Source organism: Danio aesculapii, chromosome 1 (assembly GCF_903798145.1).
Source record: "Danio aesculapii chromosome 1, fDanAes4.1, whole genome shotgun sequence".
Taxonomy (NCBI): Eukaryota; Metazoa; Chordata; class Actinopteri; order Cypriniformes; family Danionidae; genus Danio; species Danio aesculapii.
Genome location: NC_079435.1, coordinates 49231847 through 49256625, shown reverse-complemented (window position 1 = coordinate 49256625; position 24779 = coordinate 49231847). Strand labels below are relative to the sequence as shown.

The window sequence follows — 24779 nt, the reverse complement described above, 5'->3', positions numbered from 1 at the left end:
TTCTCGGAAGAATGAACTCGGGAGACCGCGAGAACAGAGAACGTGTCCTGTGAGAAGTGGGATGCTACGTTCTTCCCTGGTTCTTCCTGATGGTTACATGACTTTCACACATTTTTAATAGAAAATTATTTAAACATTACAGCATTCATACAAGGATTTATTGTTTTTCCCCTTCTTAATATATATAGTATGCATAAAGACATTATAAATATACTTTGAGATACATTTCAGATTTTAATACAAATTTCAGCAAACAAACACCCTTAATGTATTAATGCCTTTATAAATATTTTCATGGTAATGTTTACTTTCATTCTCATTTAGGGAAACTCCTGAGACAAATAAGTTATATCTCTAAACGTTAATAATAAACAGATATAGAATGCTGCGCTTCCCACTTCCTTTATTCAGCCGCAATGACTTCTGGGACTTCTCGAGCAAATTTTGCACTCAAGTCTGCATCGATGCGTCCTCGATATCAAGAACACATCCGGGAACTTTCACGCATCCTCCGTTCTTGCGGTCTTGAGTTTTGGAACTGAACTTTGGCAGTTGATGATGATGTTACACGAGAACACGAGGACACAAGAACGCATATTGAGAAACAGCAAATGTAAAGATGTGGAACAGTGCAGCAAGCTTTAGTCTCCCTCCTTCTCCTGTTTTTAAAATAAGAGTCCCACAAACATAATAAGTTTAATATAAGCTTCAATAAACTTAAAAATACGGCAGATAAATTCATCATTGCTCTAATCTCACTAGAAAACATTGCGGCCAATCAAACTCAGCATGGCGTGTGCATATTAATGATCCCATGTGCAACGTAACAGTCAGATTTTACGGATTTTTTGGGGGGATTTTACACTTACGGGTTGTAAGTATCAAAAACAATGGTGTTTGAAACTCGCAGTTTGTCCTCTCCATGTACTAAACTCTTAATATTCAGCTATGCCTAGGAATATCAAAGTCAAAGGCAAGTCATTTGACTAGGTGGCCATCTTTGAAATGCCTCTCGGGCATTCTGTTTGAATAGGAGAACATCAAATTCTCCACAATTACTAGCCAAGCTTATGATTAAACTTCATATTAGGAATCTCCAATAAAATTAAACAACTGTATCTTTAGTTTAATTTCTAAACATTCGAATCACACAAAATCTATAGAAGCTCACGTTTGGTCCATGCCTCTCCCTTACAGTATTGTCAGTCTGTAGTGATCGATGATTGGCTCCTGTACTAGAAGGCGGGGCTTCATTCGCCATATTGACCGTTACACTTTTCCAATTCAAAACCATACGAGTGACATGTCTTTTGTATTCTATAGTGTTTGGGTTTATCCAGTTTTCATTATATGGCATCTTTAAAGTAAAATGCCATTATTTTGTGTAAAATTAAGACACTTTTATCATCAATAGGTCTTGCAACAATACATTTTATCTGCTGCTCTAATTTTTAAATTAAATCACCAGACACAAAATTGTAGCACATTTGTGGAATGTGCCAGAGACAGTGGAAAATCTTGAAAAATCACATTCCGACAAATTCTAACATTTTGGTGGACCTAAGGGGAAAGATTAAGTGCTGTAAATATTTGATTTGACCCTTTAATGAAGCGTTTCCTTAATATGCACCACAGAAAAAGTGCAGAACTCAGCATCCAGTGCCAACAGTAAATCACAGCGATGGTGATCAGAGCTGAAGCTGAGCTCTGGTGCTGCAAAACTACAGGCCTGGTGCCTTCTGGGCCAAGAGGAAACAGAGGACTTCCTCACAGAGCCAAGGTCTACAGCTGCCTGACGCAAACACACACACACACCTGCCCACACAACCAGCATAAATTTATAACTGGCAGCTACATTCTAAACAATATAAACCCTTTAATGAGGAGTACACTAGTAAGCATGCTTTGTTTAGAGCCTCACAAAATAAACCAATCCTTTTAAGGAACCAAATGAAAACAAATATTTGAATAGGTGCTCCTGTAAATTGCAATAGATGCAACCAGTGCAAAACAATATATTTTTAAATGATCAGTTATCATTTTAATTTTGGATAAAATAGGGTTTTTGTAATTTTATTATGTCTTACTTTATATTGACACATTTAAAAAATAAATATATATACAAGAGTTCTGTCTGGTCATTGAATCTGATTGGCTGAAAGCTGTGTGATATTCCCGTAGTATCAGAACTCGTACAGCCTTCTCACTCTTGTGTATCACTCCGCCCACATAAAGTGTCAGCAGATCAATAAACTCTCTACAGTTTGACAAATATTGCAGCTGCTGGACAACACAATGTACTTTTGAGGCTTTTTAAGCAAGAATGAAGTTGTTTAGATTGTAACTATGCAGTTTATTTATAGGAATAGTGCCTATTTTAAATATTTATCATTTCTGAGATACAGCGCATCGGCATCCATCAGCCTGTCATAGTGAGCACAGCAAAGATGGTTGACGTTGTCTATCCACAAGATGGCGACAGAGACCGCACAATAAGCCCTTAGAGAAAAATAACTTAAAATAACTACAGCTGATCAAATCATTATAAATCTGGTAAGTGACATTCGAAGTTGATCTCTTTCTTTTGTATGTTGTAGTGTTGTATTTCTACCATCGTAATAGTGTACTGAGCGTGACATGGGACTCATATATTAAGAATGTATGCATTTTGTGTTTGCCATTCTTTGTATAACCCTGAGTTACTTTTTGGTTGACCATCTGTTTGTTTCTAATGTGCCATGTTTTCATTACTGCAGACTAGTCCAGTGATAAGAAAAAAACAAAGAAATGCCTGCATGTGTTAAGCGTTTCTCCTTACCGCAAACACAACAGTATTCTGGTAGTGTTTGCGTTGCTCTGGCTTTTTTGGGGTTAATTATTGTCTTATCCTGATTGCAACAGAGAGATACTGGGAAATCTCTGTAGACAGATGGCATTTCATGCCGTTCTGCCCTGTAATCTTAAAATGTGAGCAAAATCACCTGTTTTGTCATCACTTTAGACAATATGCTTGAGAATCATTCAAATACTAGCTCTTAAGTGACGTTGGTGAATTAGTAACGGCTTCTGCTGTTCTGACGTCAGCTGCAGATGTGAATGAATGGCAAAAGAAAGTAGTTCCTCATACAAAAGTGTTTTTAGACTGTCTGAATTTGATTTTCTTTTTTATATACACATATATGCCGTCAAACTGTTGTATAAACCCAATATCATACTCGTAGCACTGCGATATGGCTGTATATTGTCACTAGAGGGATACTAAAGGGGGTCACACACCGATTAGAATTCTAAGTATTTCTATCAGCACATGCACAATGTATCCTTTCTATCAGGATACGCACAAGTTGGCGGCTGTCCTTGGCGCCAAGCTACGACTCAGGACACTGCTCGTATTTCTGCTGCGCCACAGAGCACCATCTGATCAAGAGTTTCATATCAAATAACACTCGAATGTGCGTCTGGTGTGCAATACTTCCAACTGTCATGTGCGCCACATCGCGTTGCCGAGCACCGCATCAGGTGTGCGACCCCCATAAGGCACACTGCTACTCGTGTGATATTGCTCATGTATAATGTGTCTCTACGATGGACGTCCAGTGTTCTCCAGCCTCCGGAGCCTATACTGCAGCTCTGCACAAGACGTTTGGCCATAGAGAAATGGTCGTCCCAACTGAGCCTGGTTTCTCTCGGGGTTTTTTAATCCTTCACTTTCACCAATTGGTGAAGTTTTTTCCTTGCTGCTGTCGCCACTGGCTTGCATGGTTCGGGAATTGTGGAGCTGCGCATCGATGGGTTTGCTCTTCAGTGTTTGGACTCTCAGAAGTGAAAATTAAACCACACTGAATTGAACTAAATTGAACTTCAACACTGAAAACCGGACTGACACTGTTTCGATTGACTGTAATCCTCTATGTGAAGCTGCTTTGACACCATCTACATTGTAAAAGCGCTATACAAATAAAGATGAGTTGAATTGAAAACATAATTATTTATAAATTTTTTATAATTCTACCATGTAAAGTGTTTGAGTAAAAGATTTTGTTGTATCCTTTACTGATAACATTTATTCCCAAATTAAAATAAAAATGGTGTCAGAATGTTTTGGAAAAAATATATATATTAATTAATTAATAAAAAATAAGAACAAAAACATGCCCTGTTTTCAAATGTTTATATAATTTTTTAGAAAACACTTTACACAAATACAAAAAGCATTTTTAAATTTAGCTGTAGAACAGTTATAAAAGCGATATTTGGTGGAACATCCCAAATTTTCAATGACAACATATTAAAAACAATTGTTATTTTGATTTATTAAATTGTCATAGAAAGTGAAATGGAGAATTTAAGGGATAAACATGCTTTGTCAAGAAACAAAATATGTTTTAGTTTCATAGCTTTCATTTGAACTGTATTAACCTTGGTTAAAGATGTGAAATATCTTTTTTTATGAATTATAAATATATATTTATGCCAAAATGGCACTCTTTATTGGACTTATTTTATAGAATATAATCAATAAATTATTCATTCATTTTCTTTTTGGCTTAATCCCTTTATTAATCAGGGGTCGCCACAGCGGAATGAACCGCCAACTTATCCAGCATATGTTTCACGCAGCGGATGCCCTTCCAGCCGCAACCCATCTCTGGGAAACATCCATACACACTCATACACTACAGACAGTTTAGCCTACCCAATTCACCTGTACCACATGTCTTTGGAGGAAACCAGAGCATCCGGAGGAAACCCACGCAAACGCAGGAAGAACATGCAAACTCCACACAGAACCAGCAACCTTCTTGCTGTGAGACAACAGCACTACCTACTGCGCCACTGCGTCGCCAATTAGTCATTCAAACTGTTTAAATTAAGGAAGCATTAATATCAAACAGACTATTTTAGTAATACATTAAATATTATCATCGGTATTTTAATTTAGACTGTTTTTTTTATATTTATTACAATTAAAATAAGTTGAAAAGACAGCTTTTACATTTAAGTCACCAAACATGCACTTCCCACAATATTCAAATGTATTTCTGTGTGTCAGCCAGACAGAAGAAGCTTGAATGACATCAAATAGCAGTAATGAGAAAGAATTTAACTTGCAAACTTTCATTTAAGCCACTGAAAAGAAAAAAACACAGAGTGACTGGAGGGCATTCAGACTGCACCTGGTGCCTGCACGACCAGAACAGTTTGTCTGTATACAAATACTAACAAATCAGTATTTATAAATATCTTGCAACCGGAGCTGTTTAGCACAAAACATGAAATGCAATAAAAAAATTTATGCAATTAATCACGCCCTCTGACCCGTGTCTAAATTCTGTTTACAGGGATTTTCATTCAATCAGAGCAATAATTCATGCTTGAAGTGCCATGTTTTGCGAGTCCATGCAAAAAGCCTGTAGGCCCATGATAGGCTTATGTTTGATGAAACAACCAATATTTTGACTCCTAAAACCTTCTGTGATGAATGTTTGGTTTTGTAATTAATCTCATTAGTCAAGAGCCATAAATAAAACACACATTCTGGCGATCTCTTTCATTCATGCTTCTCACCAATTGTGCGTCTCAGTTCCTCACACTGACTGATGTGAGGCAGTTTCAGCATCTCCTTCCATTTCTTGCTCCGTCCATTACGCTTCCCTCCGCCTCCTGCAAGAGAGATAGAAATAATTAAGGTGGACTCAATGCAAATGGCAATATCATCCAACTCTCACACTCAGGCTGAATAATATTACTTATGAGTCTGAATCCATGGTTAAAACACATGCAGACTTTTTTATTCCAAACAATCCACACAACTATTTGCATGGACTTTTAATGAAAAAAAAGAATAAATATATATTTACATATACAGCGGTTGTACAGTGAAAGTGAAACGCCTGGTTTTAGACCACAATAATTCATTAGTATGGTGTAGGTCTTCCTTTTACTGCCAATACAGCATCAATTATAACAGATACAAGTCCTACACAGGGGCCAGAGGGATTTTGAGCTATTGCAGAATAGTGGCCAGGTCACTACGTTATGCTGGTAAAGAAAAACATTTCCTGACACGCTCCTCCAAAACACACTAAAGTGGCTCAATAATATTTATATCTGGTGACTGTGCAGGCCATGGTAGATGTTCAACTTCACTTTCATGTTCATTAAACCACTCTGTCACCAGTCTTGGTGTGTGTATTTGTGCATTATCATCCTGATACATGGCACCGCCTTCAGGATAGAATATTTGAAGCGTTAGGTGCACATGGTTCTCCAGAATGCTTTGAAAGTACTTAGTTCAATGATGCACCCATCTAGCATAAGTATTGGGCCTAGGAAATGCCATGATATTGCAGCCCAAACCATCACTAATTGACCCCATGTTTTGCTCTGGGCATGCAGCAGTATGGGTGGTATGCTTCTTTGGGACTTCTCCACACTGTAACTCTCCTGGATGAGGGAATGACAGTGAAGGTGGACTCATCAGGGAACTATACATGGACGAAACATACATGGGCGAAAGACCCACCTATCACTGACAAAGGTCCAGAATTTGTCCCAAATATCAGCTTATTTGTCCTACTTTGACTGCTGTTCCATTATAAATTGTGAAAATAAGCCACCACTTGAACTAATCAGTTTTGTCCAGTGCAAACAATTATTTTCTAGACAAAATCGGTGCAAGAAAACATCCAATCTGACGAAAGTTGTCATCTTTCAATACTGACGTATTGTATAGTTGTTAAATAGAGAAAACATTTTACAAGTAACTTTTATTCTGAATCTTGGACCTTATACATAAAACAAAAAAATGATCAATTAAAAGGTGTGAAGCACCAAAGGTGACCCATATTAAAGTTAATTTTAATACTAATCAATTGTTATCCATGAATTTTCAATTTATTTATTTATTTATTTGTTTTGTTTTTTATTTAAAGGCCAAATTCTAACTGAGGAAAGTTTAATGTGCTGGCCAGATTGCTATTTGCCTAATAAATGAATATAAGATACAGTTTTCAATTAAAAAACATTTAACGAATGCTATTTTTTTTCTTAATGATAAATCATGTAATAAATTAGTGCTTTAAAGTGGTTTTTTTTTTTCAAAATCTTTAAGGAAATGTTTTGATACATCAAAAAGTGTGGTTATGATGACCATCCGACAAGCTATTTAAACAAAAAAGTGCTTAAAATGTCATTAAAATGCAGTATTTAAAGCTCATAATTAAACAGAAAAGACTCAAATAACTGCAAAAAGGTCAATTTTTGGAGAAAAAAGAACCACTCGTTTCACCAGGCTGGCTACGGGCCTGTATTACCTATTAATTTACTGACCAATCAGTAAACAGGAAAACATTAAAAATGGATCAAATTACAGTCATAAGATAAAAAATGTTTAAACATTAAATAAATAAGCCCTTATAATACAATGATCCCCCATAACACTGGCACAATTTAAAACAGATGTACAAGATCTGACAGGAAAAGGAGAGAGAAAAAAGAAACATATGGACAGCATAAAACACCATACAGGTCAGTTGACTATAAAAGATTTTTTTTCCCCCTCGAAAAAATTCTTCTTTCAGTCTCCACTCTCTTTCAGTTATTTTCTCTGATCTACTTCAAACCTTGTTACACACATCTGGTAGTCAATGCTATGCTAAATGCAGCGGGTAAAACAAACCTGAAAGATCATTTGAAATAATCAGGAAGTCATATTGTTTAATGCAAAACATTCAAATTGCATACAAGATCATCAAAAGTTTGCCTTCTTGAGACCAATAGTAATAATAATAATAAAAAAAAATTATAATACATTTATAAAAAAAAATAATAATAATAATAAAGTGTTGTTCATTTTCGAGAAAAAATTCCTTAAAACCCAGGAATGAAAAGACTCCCTACTCCAGGATTTAGTGTAATATAAGTGACTGCAAATTCCAGCAACATTACAGACAGCCTTTAAAGTCATGCTCCAGAAAAAAATACACACATAAACTGAGAGCTGCTGGCCCCTGAAATTACCCTTGGGGAGGTCAAAAACTTTTAGGTTGATTAGTCTGGGTCTTGAGCGTAAAGTATACTTCAGTGTTTAAGTGAGTCGGGATTTTGTCATAGCAGTGTAAGTGTGGACTATATGGAAGGCAATCAAGGCCAAAACTCTTCAAACAAAACACACGAAATTTCACTGTCAACACAGACACAGAGGCTGCGTCCACAATCGTAACTTCCGTACTAAAACAGTATGTGAGCTTAACATGACAGAATTCATAGAATTTGAAAATCAGTTTGCGAGAAGTACCCGGATGACCTACTACTTCCGGCGAGATTCTGAAGTACCTATTCGAAGCACACTACGCTATCCCATGATGCACCATGACAGAATTTATGAATGGGAGTGAAGCGACGCAACTGACGCAGGTAGGTCACGTGATCATGACAAAATGGCGGATGTAGTACGTCCGAGTTCCAGTCATACTTCTCACATTCATACTGTATAGAACATACTTTTCTAGCGGCCGAGTAGTACAGTACATTTAAAATTAATACAGGCATGCAGAGTTTGAGGCTGTGTTGTGAAAGCAATTGTTAGAAGGCGATCAAAAAATATAACTTTTGCATATATACATATATGTATATATAATATATATGAATAATAATAATAATAATAACAATAAAATTAATAAAATATAAAAACAAAATATAAAATAAATAAAAATAAATAAATTAATAATAATTCGAAAACGCGATTGAGCAAAGCTGTGACTCATTTATCTTTTCACGGGAGCCTCCGAAAGCTAGAGGGCGCTATTGTGAAAACTCCAAACACCCATGAAGAAACCCAGGAAATCTCCACAGTTTTTGCTGAATAAAAGGAAGATTTTATTGGTTTATTAGTTTAGCATGACTAACAAACACTTCTATGGAATCATCTGACAGAGGGATTTATTTCAAACACTCAAGTGAATTTATGAGGTGTGTTTGGAGTAAAACCATGTTATCATATGTGGTATTTTGATGTGCACCATTTACAACACAGAGCCGTAGTTCATTAAGTTACTATACAAACAGCTGTCATTAGCGCACAATGATTATGTCAATGTCATTATCCACCCATTAAATTGAAATTTATTTTAAAACCGATTTTGTGTTGCTTATCAGTGAACTACAGCTCTGCGTAGTCATTTCTGCTTTATGTTAATACACATGCTGGATGTTTACTACAACTGGCTTTAATGACAAAATGTGCATGAATATCATCTTTGATTAATCGAAATATGTATATATATATATATATATATATATATATATATATATATATATATATATATATATATATATATATATATATATATATATATATATATATATATATTATGATATATTGATATATTACTATATTTTGTTTGTGCTTGTGTATATATCTCACTATATGATAACATCACATATGCAAATAAAGTTTCAAACCCAGCTGTTTATTGGATGACATGTCAAACTGTGCATCACAGTTACATTTCACACATTTCAATTTGACCCTAATGGCCCTCCATAGTGTTGTACTGATGTTGCTGATATTTTCAACTATTTAGACAATGTAAACATTCATCCATTCATTCATTTGACTTTCGGCTTAGTCTGTTCAATAATCAGGTGTCGCCGCAGCGGAATGAACCGCCAACTTATAAAGCACATGTTTTACTTAGTGGATGCCCTTCCAGCTGCAACCCATCACTGGGAAACACCCATACACTCTCATTCACACACATACACTCCGAACAATTCAGCTTACCCAATTCACCTATACCGCATGTCTTTGGACTTGTGGGGGAAAACCGGAGCACCCGGAGGAAACCCACCTGAACACAGGGAGAACATGCAAACTCCACACAGAAATGCCAACTGATCCAGCGATTCAAGCAGCGACCTTCTTGCTGTGCTACCCACTGCACCACCATGCCGCCTCGACGTCATTATCTACCCATTAAATCGAATTCTATTTTAAAACTGATTTTGCGTATCTTATCAGTGAACTACGGCTCTGTGTAGTAATTGCTGCTTAAACCGAATGCACATGCTTGAGGTTTCTGCATGTATGCATGAATATTTTACGCATGAAACATTTTAACAATGAGTACGTATACATGGACACCAATAATCCGATTTTAATGCGATTAAGACAAAGCTCTGATTAAGAGTCTACCATGTAAACAGGGATTTTTGATTAATTTAATCCGATTAAGGTCATAAACGAACTAAACAAAAATCAAATTATGACGTGGAGTGTGTCGATTTAAGTCGCATTATTGAAGTGCAGATACGTAAACACCTTAATCAAACTATTATACCGTTGTGTAGGATTTTCGCCGCATTTTGCGACAGGATAGTCTACACACACGGCTGTTTGACACTATTCTCTGCACCTACCGAGTCAGAGAAGGACCAAAGACACCTGCATCGTGAAATGCGGAGGTTTTTTTCCCATTAGGCGTGCGGTATCAAATTCCATTAAAACAACACTCTTCCAGCAGTTCATACTCGCATCCAATATCTTGTTTGTCACGGGGAGCATGCTTGAAATTGTCCTGAATGAAAGTGAAAGTGCCAAACTGCAGTTAAAGTTGACAAACTAAAAATGAAAATTGCAAAATTACATGAAACTCTGGAGAAAATGTGGATAGCGTGCTGGCGCAATGACGTTCGAATTATATGCTATAAGCTATAATACTGTAAGAAACATTCAAAAAGCAACTCATATAAACACCTCAATCATATTACTGTCTTATTCAGATTCAGAAACATAGTCAATGATACTCATACTGTCTACTTATTAAATGGGTATGTTATAAAAAAGAATAATATACATTTTATGCCAAAAAAAAGACAACAAAAAAAGACATACATGAAGACATCTTCTTAAAGGCCATATTTTACAGCAACCGGTAAAATAATTGATTATTGACAAAATTATTTAATAGAACATAACATTATAATCAATATAAATATGATGATTCATTGGATTTACAATTTTTTTAAGGTAAGTGGCTGCAAACAATTTAAACAGGTTGAATTTAAACATACAAATTAAATTTAGTAATGTTTAACTTAATTTGTTTGTTTAAATTCAGCCCAAATAAATTTTTTTGCAACCACTTACCTTAAAAACAATTTAGCAAATCCAATGAATATTTTTTTTTTCAATGCAGAGTGTACAGTGAGTAGACACATCTTTACGTCAATCCCCACCGGATGTGTCTGTGTGTGTCCATACCTTTGACGTAGCTACTGCCAGTCTCTGTTCAGGATTAATTAGTTTATGAAAACGTGTGTTATGCGGCCACAGTATCATAAGCAGTGTATCGAAATGTCACTCATTTCCTGAAATAAACTTTACATTTGAGAATAATCCAGCGCAGCTCTTTGATAAGGGGTGAACTCTCCTTTCTCTCCGTGCAATGGAGTGGACGGACACAATATTTCCTCTTTTTTAAGGAAGAGAGGAACACAAAAGCATCACTGCTTGAATTAACTCTGAATTGTTTTGCGAATGATCCGCAAACACATATAAAAATTGCAGATTTCAGTGAGCAAAGACCTTTACTGATTCATTTATATGTCATATTTCAACAACCATACAAACTGTATATCGCCATCTGCACATTTGCAATATTTAGATAATTTCGACTTATTGAGCAGCGCTGGGGTGTTTGAATTTGGTGCTTGAGTTGCTGGGAAAGATGAGACGTATTCAATGACGTTAGACCTGGCTCTGTTGCAGCTCTCTAACCCATGGAAAAGCAAACCGTTTCTTAGAAGGCTCACCAGCTGAACCAACTCCGATCCAGCAATAGCACTAGCTCTGAACTAGCACCTGGTTTAGGATGGCGGAAATGTCTTTTGTAATCACAGACATGATGAGTTGACACGTGCATGTGTGAAGGGAATAATAGAGATATCAGCTACTGTACTTTAAATAAGTGCAAAGGGTTTGTCATTAGACTTCAGTACAACGTAAGGCTATTACATTCGGACTATTCTGTGAAAATGTACTCCGTTGTTTTAAATAATCTCACGATCAGAATGTGCAATAGCAGGCAAATATGGTAAACTTTCTGCAAAAGAATTGCTTAAATTTGAAGTTGATTTGTAGCATAATAAACTTATTTATTTAGTGTTACAATATTGTAGTCGGGTAAGGCAGATTGCGTTTTTGTTGTGATCTACCTCACCCGACTACAATATTGTAACACTAAATAAATAAGTAATCTTGATATGCTACAAATTAACTTCAAATTTAAGCAATAACAGATTTTGCTGTTGGAGATTACATTCTACCGAACTACAGCTCCCAGAACGCTTTGCGCCCATCAACTCCTGCAACAGCTGAGAATAATCAGGACATTCACACAAAGACACGGCTGCTGCTCATTTCCTCTGATTACAAGAACTATTTATACACGTCACTTTTACTCACACATTGCTGAGTCTTGTTTCTCATTACAAACATTTTCGTTGTTTGTCTCTCCCATGTTTTGATTTTTGCCTATTCCTCGTTTTGATTCATTGTGATCGCCAACGGTGTTATCCCACCTAGGGATTACTTCCTGTAGTCTGTTGTAATCGCCAGTGGTGTTTTCGCTGTTGGAGATTACATTCCACCAAACTACAACTCCCAGAACTCTTTGTGCCCATTAACTCCTGCAACAGCTGACAATAATCTGGACATTTACACACGGACACAGCTGCTGCTCATTTCCACTGATTACAAGGACTATATAAACAAGTCACTTTCACTCACACATAGCTGAGTCTTGTTTCTCATTACTGAGTGTTTTCTTTGTTTTTTTTTCTTGTGTTTTGATTCTTGCCTTGTTCCCTGTTTTGATTTGTTGCTGCCTAGCCTGACATCTTGCCTGTGTTTTTTGACTTCGTTTATTGGATTACACTTGTAATACTGTTTTTGGACCATTGCCTGTATGACTTCGCCTTTAATAAACTGCATTTGGATCTGCAAGTCTTTTGTTGGCGTCTACATCGTAACGGTTTTATTGTCAATTTGATGTATTTTGTGGCTATTCATGCTGTGTTCACACCAGATGCGGTACGTGCGGATAAATCACACTATTTGCTCATAAATAGACGCATGAACATTTTGAGTTTACTCGCTTCATTTGCGCGTCAAATCCACTTCATTCTCGCATCAAATTCACTTCACAACAGACGTGGATTCGCGTCATGAGCAGGGCTTCGGTTTGCCCGGTGACTCTAGATTTTATTGAGACAATAGCTGTGTTTATCTGCTTTTGGAAGACTAAAAAAACTCATTTGGAGCCCTCCACTAGATCCTTACAAAGGTGCACCCAGCTCTGTGAGTTCATCCACTCCTCCCGAAACTATACTTGGATGATGGAAGCTTTCAGCTGTGCTTCCGACTGAGCCAAGCCCAGTTTGATGAACTGTTGTCCGGGGGACACCAACAAAAGGCGCTACATCATAACCACTCCCCTACAACAGAAAGCTCCTTATTGATTAATGTGGCGCTAATGTGCGCAGAAGTTCAGATTTTTCAACTCGAGCGATTTGCGCAAAATGTCCAATACTCGCATTAAGCGCATCAATCGCACAAAACTTACGTCGATTCATTTGTACGTATCGCGCTGCAGGATGTCTATTCATGTCTTTGCATTGACTTAACATGTAAATCACTCGCGCTTGATGCTTCTTCCTGGACTGGTGTGAACAGCATTATACTTTTATGCTTATATATACTTAAATTTTTTATATATTGTATAAATATATAAATATATATATATATATAGTTTTTATAAGCACAAAACCAATAAAACTTTTATACAATCTGTAATAATTTTTATACAGACTAAATTACAGAATAAACAAATTAATAAATTCAAAGACAACAAAAAACAACAACACAATCCATCCAGACATGCACCAGATGGAATAAATTGTTGGCCCATTGTAACCTTTGATTTGGCCCACCATTCAGTCTGAGAAAACAGTGAGAAGGATAGAAAAGGTCGAGGCGAATGCCTTTAAAAGAAATCGTCATTTCTAATGTGACGTAACCTATTTTGTTTGTTTTATTGCTGAGCTACAAAAAAGCCAGCTGAAATGAAATGTTTTAATTTAAAGTTGTAAATGAATCTGATTTTTAAAAATGTAAACGATGTCACTCGACAGTTAGAGAACTATGGAGAAGACATCGGTGAGAAAATCAATGCAAAAACTAGTGTAACTTAATTCTGTTGTAAATGAGATTGTGTTTGTATTTTCTGTAATAGGTTCATTATTAAATGTTAAAGAATTATGCTGCATTAGTTCATATAATGCAATGTTTTCTAGTTATTTTCAAATATTATTAAATAAATTAGGAAATTACCCATGGCAACTATATTTACCTTTGGTCCACTAGCCTCAATCAAGGTTGGTTTTTGGCCATTCATAGAAAAATGTTTGGGCACCCCTGATATAAAATAATTAAATACATAAAGGCAGGTTATTTTACCCTTGATGAGCGACAATAGATGTATTAATAGTTTTTTTCATTGAAAAAAAGCACTTCTTGAATTGTTATTCAACACCATTTTGTATGTCTTTTTCAAAAGTATTGGTTCAGGCACTTCTTAGGCATCTGAACTGCTTTTAAAGAATTGATTTGCATAAGTATCATGACCAAAAACAAGACACCCCACCCTACTTTCTAGTGTGCATGTGTCAAACATCTGATGTGTGAAAGCACACTATCAAATGGAGTAAACTATGCAATCATGTTGATTTAACTGCGGTCACCCACCCAAAACTGAAAATGTACTCACTATTTCCTCACCCTCAAGTGGTTCCAAACTAGGTCACAATAATCAATATATCGATTTATCATGTAATACTTAGAGATGACCTCAATAATTTTTACCAATGCAATATATATTTACAAATTCCCAACTTACGCTAAAGCCACTTTACACTTTGACATTTACGTTCTACCTCATCGGTGTCCAGTGGTGCAAAGTAACAGATTACAAATACTCAAATTAGGGCTGGGCCATATGGCAAAAAAACAATATCGATAACTATTTTCCATATTGAACAATAACGACATAGATTCTGATATAAGTTGCTAATGGTTCCAGACTGGTACTGCTTTTAAAGTATTGATTTGGATAAGTATTATGAACAAAAACAAAAGAGACCCCACCCTACTTTCTAGTGTGCATGTGTCAAACATCTGATGTGTGAAAGCATACTATCAAGTAAACTATGGACGCATGTTGATTTACTGCGTTCACTCACCCAAAATGAAAATCTACTCACTATTTACTCAGCCTCAAGTGGTTCCAAACTAGGCCTGTTACAATAATTAATATATCGACTTATCGTACAATAATTGGAGATGACCTTAATAATTTTTTACAATTGCAATATATATTTACAAATCAGGGTATATGCAGGAATCCTTAAGGTAATTTCAATACCTTTGTAAGACTTTTTAAAGACCATCTCAGAATATTTTAAGACCTCATTGCCACTTCAAGTTCTAATCACTATCAAACCTTTAACTTAATAAACACTTGTTAATAAACAGTTGTGGTTAAATAAATCAATGGAGCACAACCATTAACAGAACTCTGATAAGCTCGGAAAAAACAAAGCTTGAAATAATAAATTACGCAGTTGTTTTCAGTGACAGACTTCAGCCACTGTTTAAACTCGTCTTTCTCCAAACATGAGTACGCTAACTTACATTTTCCCATTTTGCCATCTGTTTCACTCTATGGTTTTGCTACATGTGGAGAGCATCACATCAGCTTCCCGTGATTGTTGCAAATTTTGTGACATCACCTGCACGGAGGAACCTGGCCAGACACGCCCCGGCCCGAACCAATTGCATTGTTCGAGCACGCCATTGTTAATATTAGGAGCAAAATAAATATATTTATGCTTTTTTGGAGTCAAATACTTTAGACAATGCTTGAACAACATTTAAGACCTCGTAAAAACTCAATTAAGACTTTTTAATTACTTTTAACGGCCTAATTTTCTCATAATCGATTTACTTGTAAAACTTTTAATACACACTGCAAATTCACAAAAAAGTTTTACAATGACATTTACATTCTACCTCACTGGTGTCAAAGTCTATATATTTTGACATACCTATAGGACATATAATAGTATATATAATAGGGCATTTACCTTTATAACATCGAGTTATAGAATCTAAATAACCTTAAGAATGCTAAGTATTTTAAATTGTTCATGGCTATTTGCATTATTATGCTGTTATACAATCGTTATATAATCAGAGGCATAAAATGAACTCAAAATGACAATAATATTGCTTATTGCTACAATTTCTGTGACAATATATCACACAACAGAAATTCCTTATCATGACAGGCCTATTGCAAACCTTTGCAAGTTTCTTTTTTCTGTATACATTTTGAAGAATGTTGGTAACTGGTAGACATTAGCTATGTTTCCATTGAAAAATGCGAATTAACCTTATGCGCAAAACTAAAATATTGCATAAAAGACGTGCAAAAAAAGCAGTGTTTCCATCTAACAAGTCAAATCAAACAAAATCGTCACTTCCTGATTTATTGGCGCCAAATATCAACAGTAAAAACAGAATGAGATGAATGAAAGAAACTGCGTGAATCTTTTCTTTATTTAATAAATGACTTGCAACTCAGAAGGCAATCTTGACACGCAGACGCTTTTGATTTTGGAGGTAATATAATAACACTAATACTGAAATGGTTAAGGTGTTTTAGAATGACCACAACAACATTTCAGATGTTATACAGTGAGCTCAGCCTGCTGGTTTATCCATTTACACTCATTTTTATCATCACATGATGTCTTGTAACAAAATCACATGATCACATTTTAATGCACATACTGGAATTTGTTCGGTAAAAGTGTTTCTATCATTGTTTATGGGCATTTTTTCTTATCGAATAAAAAGTTTATGCTGCTCAGTTATGCGCATTTGTTTTTTATGCGCATTTTCAACATTTATGTGCATCTTAACATTTCCATCAACCATTTTTTATGCGCATATACAAAATGCGCATTAAAAGGTAGATGGAAACAGCTACTGACACCCAAAGTAGAAAAAGAAAACATTCTTCAAAATACCTAAATTTAGGGTTAAACAGACGAAATAATCTCAAACTTGTTTGAAACAAGTGGAAAGTGAGTAACTGATGACAGAATATTCATCTTTGGATGAACTATTCCTTTGATAAAACTCTTGATTCCTGCGTTTGAGACTACATAACACTCCCACAACACTAAAACACGGACACACAAACACAACCAAACGAGCTGTTTGACCGGTCAAACACTCACTACACATCTGTCCAATCTACTCTCAGATCTACAAGGGCAGCTATTAGCAACCACTGAAGTGAGACAAAGGAATCAGACGAAAATAAACATCTTGGGCAAGACTTCATGCCATGAGTGAAACAAATGTGTCTGTGTAAGGCTATTAGAAGTTTTTTGGAACAGTAAATGTAAAGCTAGCCAAACACATTTTCAGTATTTACATAAAGAGACAACAAGATAAACAGGAAGATGAGCAAGATGACTGGCCGAGCGCATCAGATAAAACATTTTCACAAGGGATTAATTTGCTTACGGATGTGCAATAAATCCAACTATTTCCTCATTAGCCGACACAAACGCACACCTTCGAAGAAACACAAGGATTATGCTGTTTCAGCATTCCACTAAAATGCTCTTGGGAAGTTGACATGAAATACTTCTGGAAAGCTGGCATGTCCTGTTGTACTCCACTTACAACCGTTTTAAAGAGCATTTTGCTTTTTAATAATGAAACAGTGCATGCAGTGCTTACCAGTTCAGATTAAAGGTAGAGTAGAGATAAAATTAATATTGGCTAGTGCTTTCTAACATTCTCCAAAATAGCAGAAGTAAAAAATCAAACAGGTTTGGAACAAGCGGGAGGATAAACAATGACAGAATATCTATTTTAGGTGAACTATCTGTATAATTGCCTATAATTATAGCATGATGTGTTTAAAAACAAAGAACACACACAGGATATTTGCATATATATTCTAAATTTATAATCAATAAATTCTATAAAATTCATCTATACTGAAAGCAAATGCCTAAATCAATTAATGAAACAACTTTGCATGGCCCTGTTGTGGACAAAATCCAAGGCCCACTTGAGAAAACTGTGCACGACCTGTTACTTTCTCTAACAAAACATGTAGTGAAGAACATCTAATCAACACCCTCAAAGAAAAGAAACAGCTACTGACGCAACTGTGAACAAAAAAAGCTTTTAAAAAGAGCTGTCTTTTTACCTCAAATGTCCAAGAACAAATGTAAAACTCCCTCCACATATAAGCTAAGATATTTACTTGGATATTTCTGATACACTCAAAAAAATTGTTTTGCTGCTTGTTCAAACTACTTATTTAAAGTGAGTGAAACAACACAATTCTTGAGTTTTTTTATGTGTCAACTTCATTGTTGAACATTTATGTTCAGTCCATTTATTTTTGTAGAAACAATGTTAACTAAATCCATTTGTGTTGGGACAACATGAAGGAATTGTGTGGAACCCAGAACTTTTTACAGTGTACACTTTAAAAAATGCTGGGTTCCACACAATCGATTTGTGTTAGGACAACATAAAGGATTAAATTAACATATTAGTTTTTTGTGAATTGAACATAAAACAATTAAGCTGTCCCAAAAAAAACTAAAGAATTGAGTTGTTTTGGCTTGAGTGTAGTAATACAAATAAAACTGTTTTGCAACTTTTATGGTAACGGAAACGAGGCATGTCAATTGATTAAAATAATTAATCAGAATGAAACGTCACTGCAGAATAAGGGCTGATTTATACTTCTGCGTCGAGTGATAGGTGTGACCCACGCCGCATGCCTTGCACGTAGCCGTACATTTATAGTTTTGCGTGTTGTTTGTGTTGCTCTGCAATAACCCTTCCAAAGCGCTAGCTGGCAGTAGGTTTTTATGTTCCTCGGTGTCGAGTGTCTTCATGGGGATTTTGTTTTTTCTGAAAGCTACCTTAAATTACAAGTAGCTAAAACTCACTCATTCAGAGGCGGGAACCAGTGGACGTGCAACAACAATAATCACAAGGTAAACACAAAACTTAAGTTTCCATCTGGAGCTATTCAAGGGACTTGACACTCCTACGGGTTCGCATGGCTCTCGGTCCCGCCCACAATGGTCACAGCTACCAAGCCGACCAATCACAGAGCTTGTGTAGATAAATTTTTTGAAAGGTGCGGGTCAGCCTCGGCAAGGGCTATGCGACTACGCGAAGGCTACGCCAGAGCATACGCGTGCACTTGACGCAGAAGTATAACTGTGCGTTCACACGGAACGCAGCAAGACCATCAAAGTTCGCTACATTGATCTTGTATTTAAAGGGGCCATTGCAGCATATCAGCAAATCACGTACATTACATTGTGAAAATGTTGCACGCTTTTTATCAAATTCATGTAACTATGGAAGATCAAGTTGTTGTGTGTGGTATGGCTTTGCTCCACCTATCCAATATGTGTCCATTTGTCTGACATATTCTGAAGTCGTTATAGTTAGCATAAAAAAACTATATATATATATATATATATATATATATATATATATATATATATATATATATATATATATATATATATATATATATATACATTAATTAACATTAATGCACATCAATAACTCGCCAGTTACTTTTTTGAAATGTACGTCCCTGTAAGAAAACATTATAAATCCGGCGACTGCAACAATCAAACCCTTGGGAACAACTGTGGTCGGAATCAAAGTTTACAGGACTGTGTTCTCTGGAATCCTCTCAAGGGGTGGACTTCTACATTCCGATTGCTTGCCGCTGAACCATATCATAGCTCATTACCATAAAGTTGACTTGATTTCAACTCTCCTCGACGCCCTCATCGGCGAAGATGCACCGCACCGCTCCTTCCATTAAAAATGAATGACTTCCGGTTACTTTGACGCTCTCGCCACTTTCTTTGTGAACGCACAGTAAATCAGCCTTTAAGTGTCTGTGAACTCTTTAGTGAACTGTGATTTCAACAAAAACCACATTCTGTGGACACATTTAAATGACTCAGAAATCAGTTTACATGTTAACTTCAATGATTAAGTCAGATTATTTTAATCTTGCAGTCCCCTTAGAGGTTTGCACAGGCCTCTGGCTCCACAGTTGAAAACTATTGCTTTAAAAGTAGACATTTTAGATTGTAGAGCAGCATGAAAGGAAAACTCACATTGTATTGTATTGTATTGTATCTGCATTGTAAACACGTAATAGATTATATTATGAATTAGTCATTCATATTTCTCTATTACTTTTTTGACCTTCAAATTTCAAATCTCAAACAACACGTAGAACCAAATCCCCACTTTTTTTGGCTTGTTAATACACAGATGTACATTACATCTGAGAACTGCAGTCCTAACATCGAAACCCTAATCTGGCTAATTTGCATTTGGTACCCACAAGATTTCCCTATGTGTTTCTACAATGGAGGTTTTCAATTCATGAGTAAAAGAAGGTCTGTGATGAACACAGCTCAATGATTCTTAGATGTTTGTTATGCAACACAGACTGCACATGCTCACACACCAAACCTTACTTATGTAGTAACTTATTAGAAACATTCTTTCTGAAAAAAAACAAACCATAACTGATTCAAAATGTGTGTAAATATTGTCAACTTATGTTTACAACAGACCTTCATTTGCGCATGATATTTGTCTAAATTGTGTAACCAGACACTCAAAATACATTGCCGCCCCAGACACACACTGACAACTGGTACATACGCAAGTGTGGTATTTGCTTCCCAAATGTTCATAGGATATTGTGCATATATCAGGTAAACATGGTGAAAGTGAAAAAGCCAATGTTTATTCATGAATGGCCTTGACGTGAAAATGCTTACGCCAATTATTAGCTCATTTAGTTGGATAAACATGGATAAAAAGTCATGTTCATTAGCTAAATGTATCAGCTAAGTTAAATCATATGCTAATCTATTCCAGATAAATTTAAACTATCTGATAAAATTTTCTCCATAATGCAACTTGACACATCATGGATGGTGAATTGATGCCCGTTCACCTTCTCCACATCTTTGCTTAACCAACCATTAATAAGGAGTAATGATTTAAAGGATTATCAAAAATTAATCAATGGTCCATTAAACTTTGCCTTCCCTAGTGATAACCTCAAAGAGACTTCTGTTGGCTCGTTGATTTCCATTTGATTAACCATAAAATACTACGCTTAAAGCATTGTTAGAGGAGCGGGACGAAAGTTACCCGAGGCGAAAGTAACAAAGACATTTTCTCAAAGCCCTGACAACATTTGATTTCCAAGTTTTAACAGCACATTCTGCATGCAGCCCTTGTCTCCTGCGGTTAGGTGAGGATAGCAGTTTTCAAATGCAGAAAGTAAATCACTGTAGCCCTAAATTTGTCCTTATTACATGTTTTTCTCTTTTCATGTGCCACAGTAATGATCAATCTACAGGTTATTGCTATAAAACGTTCTTAAGTTCGCATTGTCTGAAAATCAGGTATAAACCGCATGAGTTCCTGTCAGGACAAAAGTAAGTTATTTTTGTCACTAATTGCCATACAGTATCTTCCACTTCCTCATTTGTGTTTCCATTTAGATGTTTTATAAATTACTGCAAATAGCCTATATTAAATAAAAAATAATTAAAAATAATTCAACTCTGTACTGTTGGGTTACTTTTGAAACATTTGACGGAGCTGAAATTTAAAATAAAAAAGTTATTTATTAGATAAAGTACAAATCATGTTTGCAGTTAACGTGTTATTTTTGACCCACCCATATGTTACTTTTGTACTGACTGGATCAAAATTTGTTTAAGGTAAAGTTAATTTGAAGTTGTTCTACATTTTGTACAAAATCTCACCTGATATTGATAGACCAAACTTGTGAGTTACAGCAAAAACATATTTCAGTATAAAACATTTCCTTTGAAAATACGGTGTTTATGAAATATTGTAACTACTTTCCCCTAATGTAGCTCTAATGTAGTTTTTCATTTGTATACAAAGTTTAATTTTAGTTAAAGAGCGTTGATCTTAGGTGAACACAGTGCCAAATAAAAGCATCTGTTAAATGTAAATGATTGAATAAGTCCTGCATAAGTCACCAGACTCAATGCAGACTTTTCAATTAGCACTCGTCAAGAACATTTCGACGGCCAAACTTGAATCGACACGAAAGTTCGAGTACGCAGAGTGATTCGCGGAACATAGAATTAGCGAGAGTGCGTTGCCATGGGCAACTGTAAAATATTCAGTTTGGCAGTGATTATACACACACAAAACCCAAAATATTTGCGGTTAACATGCTAACAAATCATAGTCAGGTATATTTAATAAAGTAAGTAAATCTAGCATATATTGTTGAGTTACTTTTGACCCACCCATGTCTTATTTTTGTCCCTATTGACGGGATCAAAACTTGTTTAAGGTGAAGATAATTTGAAGTTGTTCTTCATTTTGTACAAAATACTGCCTGATTTTGATAGATCAAACTTTGTGAGTTTGTTACTACAGCAAAAACATATTTCTATATAAAACATTTCCTTTGAAAATTAGGTTTTTATGAAATATTGTTACTGCTCTCCGCTAATGTAATTGTAACAGCCCTAACGCAGTTTTTCATTTGTACGTAATGCTTACTTTTAGTTAAAGAATGTTGAACTGTTAAATGTAAATGATAGGATAAGTCCTGGTTATATAAAATGTATTAAACTAAAAGCAATGTTTAGCAGTTAGTGTTTGTCAAGAACATTTTGACGCCATACTTGCGTTAATGCGAAAGATCGATGCGAAGCGATTCGCAAAACATAAAAGCAAAAACAAATTTAAAATCAAAAAATTTAAATCAAAAAGTTATTTAACAGTTTTTGCAAAGTACAAAAAATGTTTGTGGTTAACATGTTAACAAGTCATAGTCAGGTATTTTTAATAAAGTAAGCCGGTAAATCTAGCATATATTGTTGTGTTACGTTTCCCATATGTTACTTTTGTCCCTATGACGGGATCAAAATTTGTTTAAAGTGAAGTTAATTTAAAGTTCTACATATTGTACAAAATGCCATCTGATATTGATAGACCACATTTGTGAGTTATTCGCTACAGCAACATATTTAATTTCTGTATAAATCATTTTCGTTGAAATTAATTTATATTCCGATCTCTTCTAATTTAGTCAGACCACGTTTTTCCATTTGTACGTAATGCTTAATTTTAGTTAAAATCTTAGATGAACACAGTGCTAAATAAAAGCATACTATTAAATGTAAATGATTGGATAAGTTCTGTATAAGTGACCAGACTCAAGTTTTCATTTTAATCCGAAACTCTAGTTAGGATATATTGGGTACAAAACTTAATATCAAATGTATTAAACTAAAAAATGTTTTGCAGTTAGCGTTCAAGAACATTTCGACGACGAACTTGCGTCGACGCGAAAGATCGAAAACGCGGAGCGATTCGCGAAACATAAAAGTAGCGAGGGTACGTTGCCATGGGCAACCGTAAAATATTCAATTCGGCGGTGATTACACACACAAAAACAACACATTTGACCACTCGATGCCGCGCTTCACCAATCTGAAACAGGTCGTCCAATAATAGCCAAATTATTAGAGATAAGATTGTGGTCCAGGCAAGGAGCAAGCCGACCTCACTCGTATCATAGTGTACTCCTTTGTGCGCAGATAGAGGGGCAACCTTGCGGCCTACAACTGCAGTTCAACCTCCCTCCCAGGTGAAGAGACGGGGATGGGTGTTCACTGCGGTCCCTGCGTTACGAATCCACGGGAAAAAACACAGTAACCTCCATTAGGCATCCGACAGAGGAGACAGAGCCTGGGAAGTGCGTACTAGCATACTAAATGAGATGCTATTCAAGAGGGAGGACTCCCGAAAGCGCCTTCAAGACTGTATACAGATGTGGCGAATGTAGATAGAGCCAATAAGACGCGATAAAGTTAATAACGCGGGCTCGATTTAGGATAAGCGATTGCGCCATCTCTTACCTTCCCTCGCCTTCAGCAGCACGGTGTTGGCCACGATATTCTCAATCTCCATTGTCAGAAGAAAGATCCCATGCAGTCCCGATACATTTCACTTCTTAGGAGAAAAAAGACGAGGTCGGACGCGCCGTTGCCGCTGGTGGTGGTGATGAGGGTGAGGATGATGATGGTGATGATGATCGGTGGTGAGGATGGTTATGATCGGCGTGAGTTTGGCGTTGGCACATTGCAGGTTAATTGTATTTCTCCATATCTCGCTGTTGAACCCCCCACCTTTCCGCTCGCCGTGGACATGTACTCTCTCTCCCCCTTGTTAGCATTCAGTGCTCAGCAGTCCTTCCTGTCTCGAGCTCTCGCTTACACCGTCAGCTCTGGAGGAGGAGGGATCATCTTACAACCAGAATCAAACCCCACAGCCCCGAGCTTCAACATCATTTTTTACAACACCGACCAAACCTGTAAAAAAAGCACTGTGTATGAAAATGACATGTATATGAAATATTTTGACGTCCCCTTAATTAACCTGGCAGATTACCGTTACAGTTCAAATCCCAATACTAAAATCTGCTAGATTCCGGACAAACATTTGTTGTGAAACTGAGCAGCTACGCATTTGATCTGAACTGATATTAGAATCGTCATTA

At 36.0% G+C, this 24779-nt stretch overlaps 1 protein-coding gene across 2 annotated transcripts in view; it reads right to left on the bottom strand.

The window, feature by feature from the left end:
• Positions 1 to 24494, bottom strand: part of grk4 (G protein-coupled receptor kinase 4) — a 66752-nt gene extending 42258 nt beyond the window's left edge. For both annotated transcript variants that reach the window (XM_056461906.1, XM_056461899.1), the window contains exons 1-2: positions 24139 to 24494; positions 5569 to 5664 (exon numbers count right to left, since the gene is read on the bottom strand). In XM_056461906.1, the coding sequence (XP_056317881.1) occupies positions 5569 to 5664; positions 24139 to 24190 (148 nt within the window). In that variant the 5' untranslated portion in view covers positions 24191 to 24494. The remainder of the gene's footprint in view (positions 1 to 5568; positions 5665 to 24138) is intronic.
• Positions 24495 to 24779: the final 285 nt, after the last annotated feature.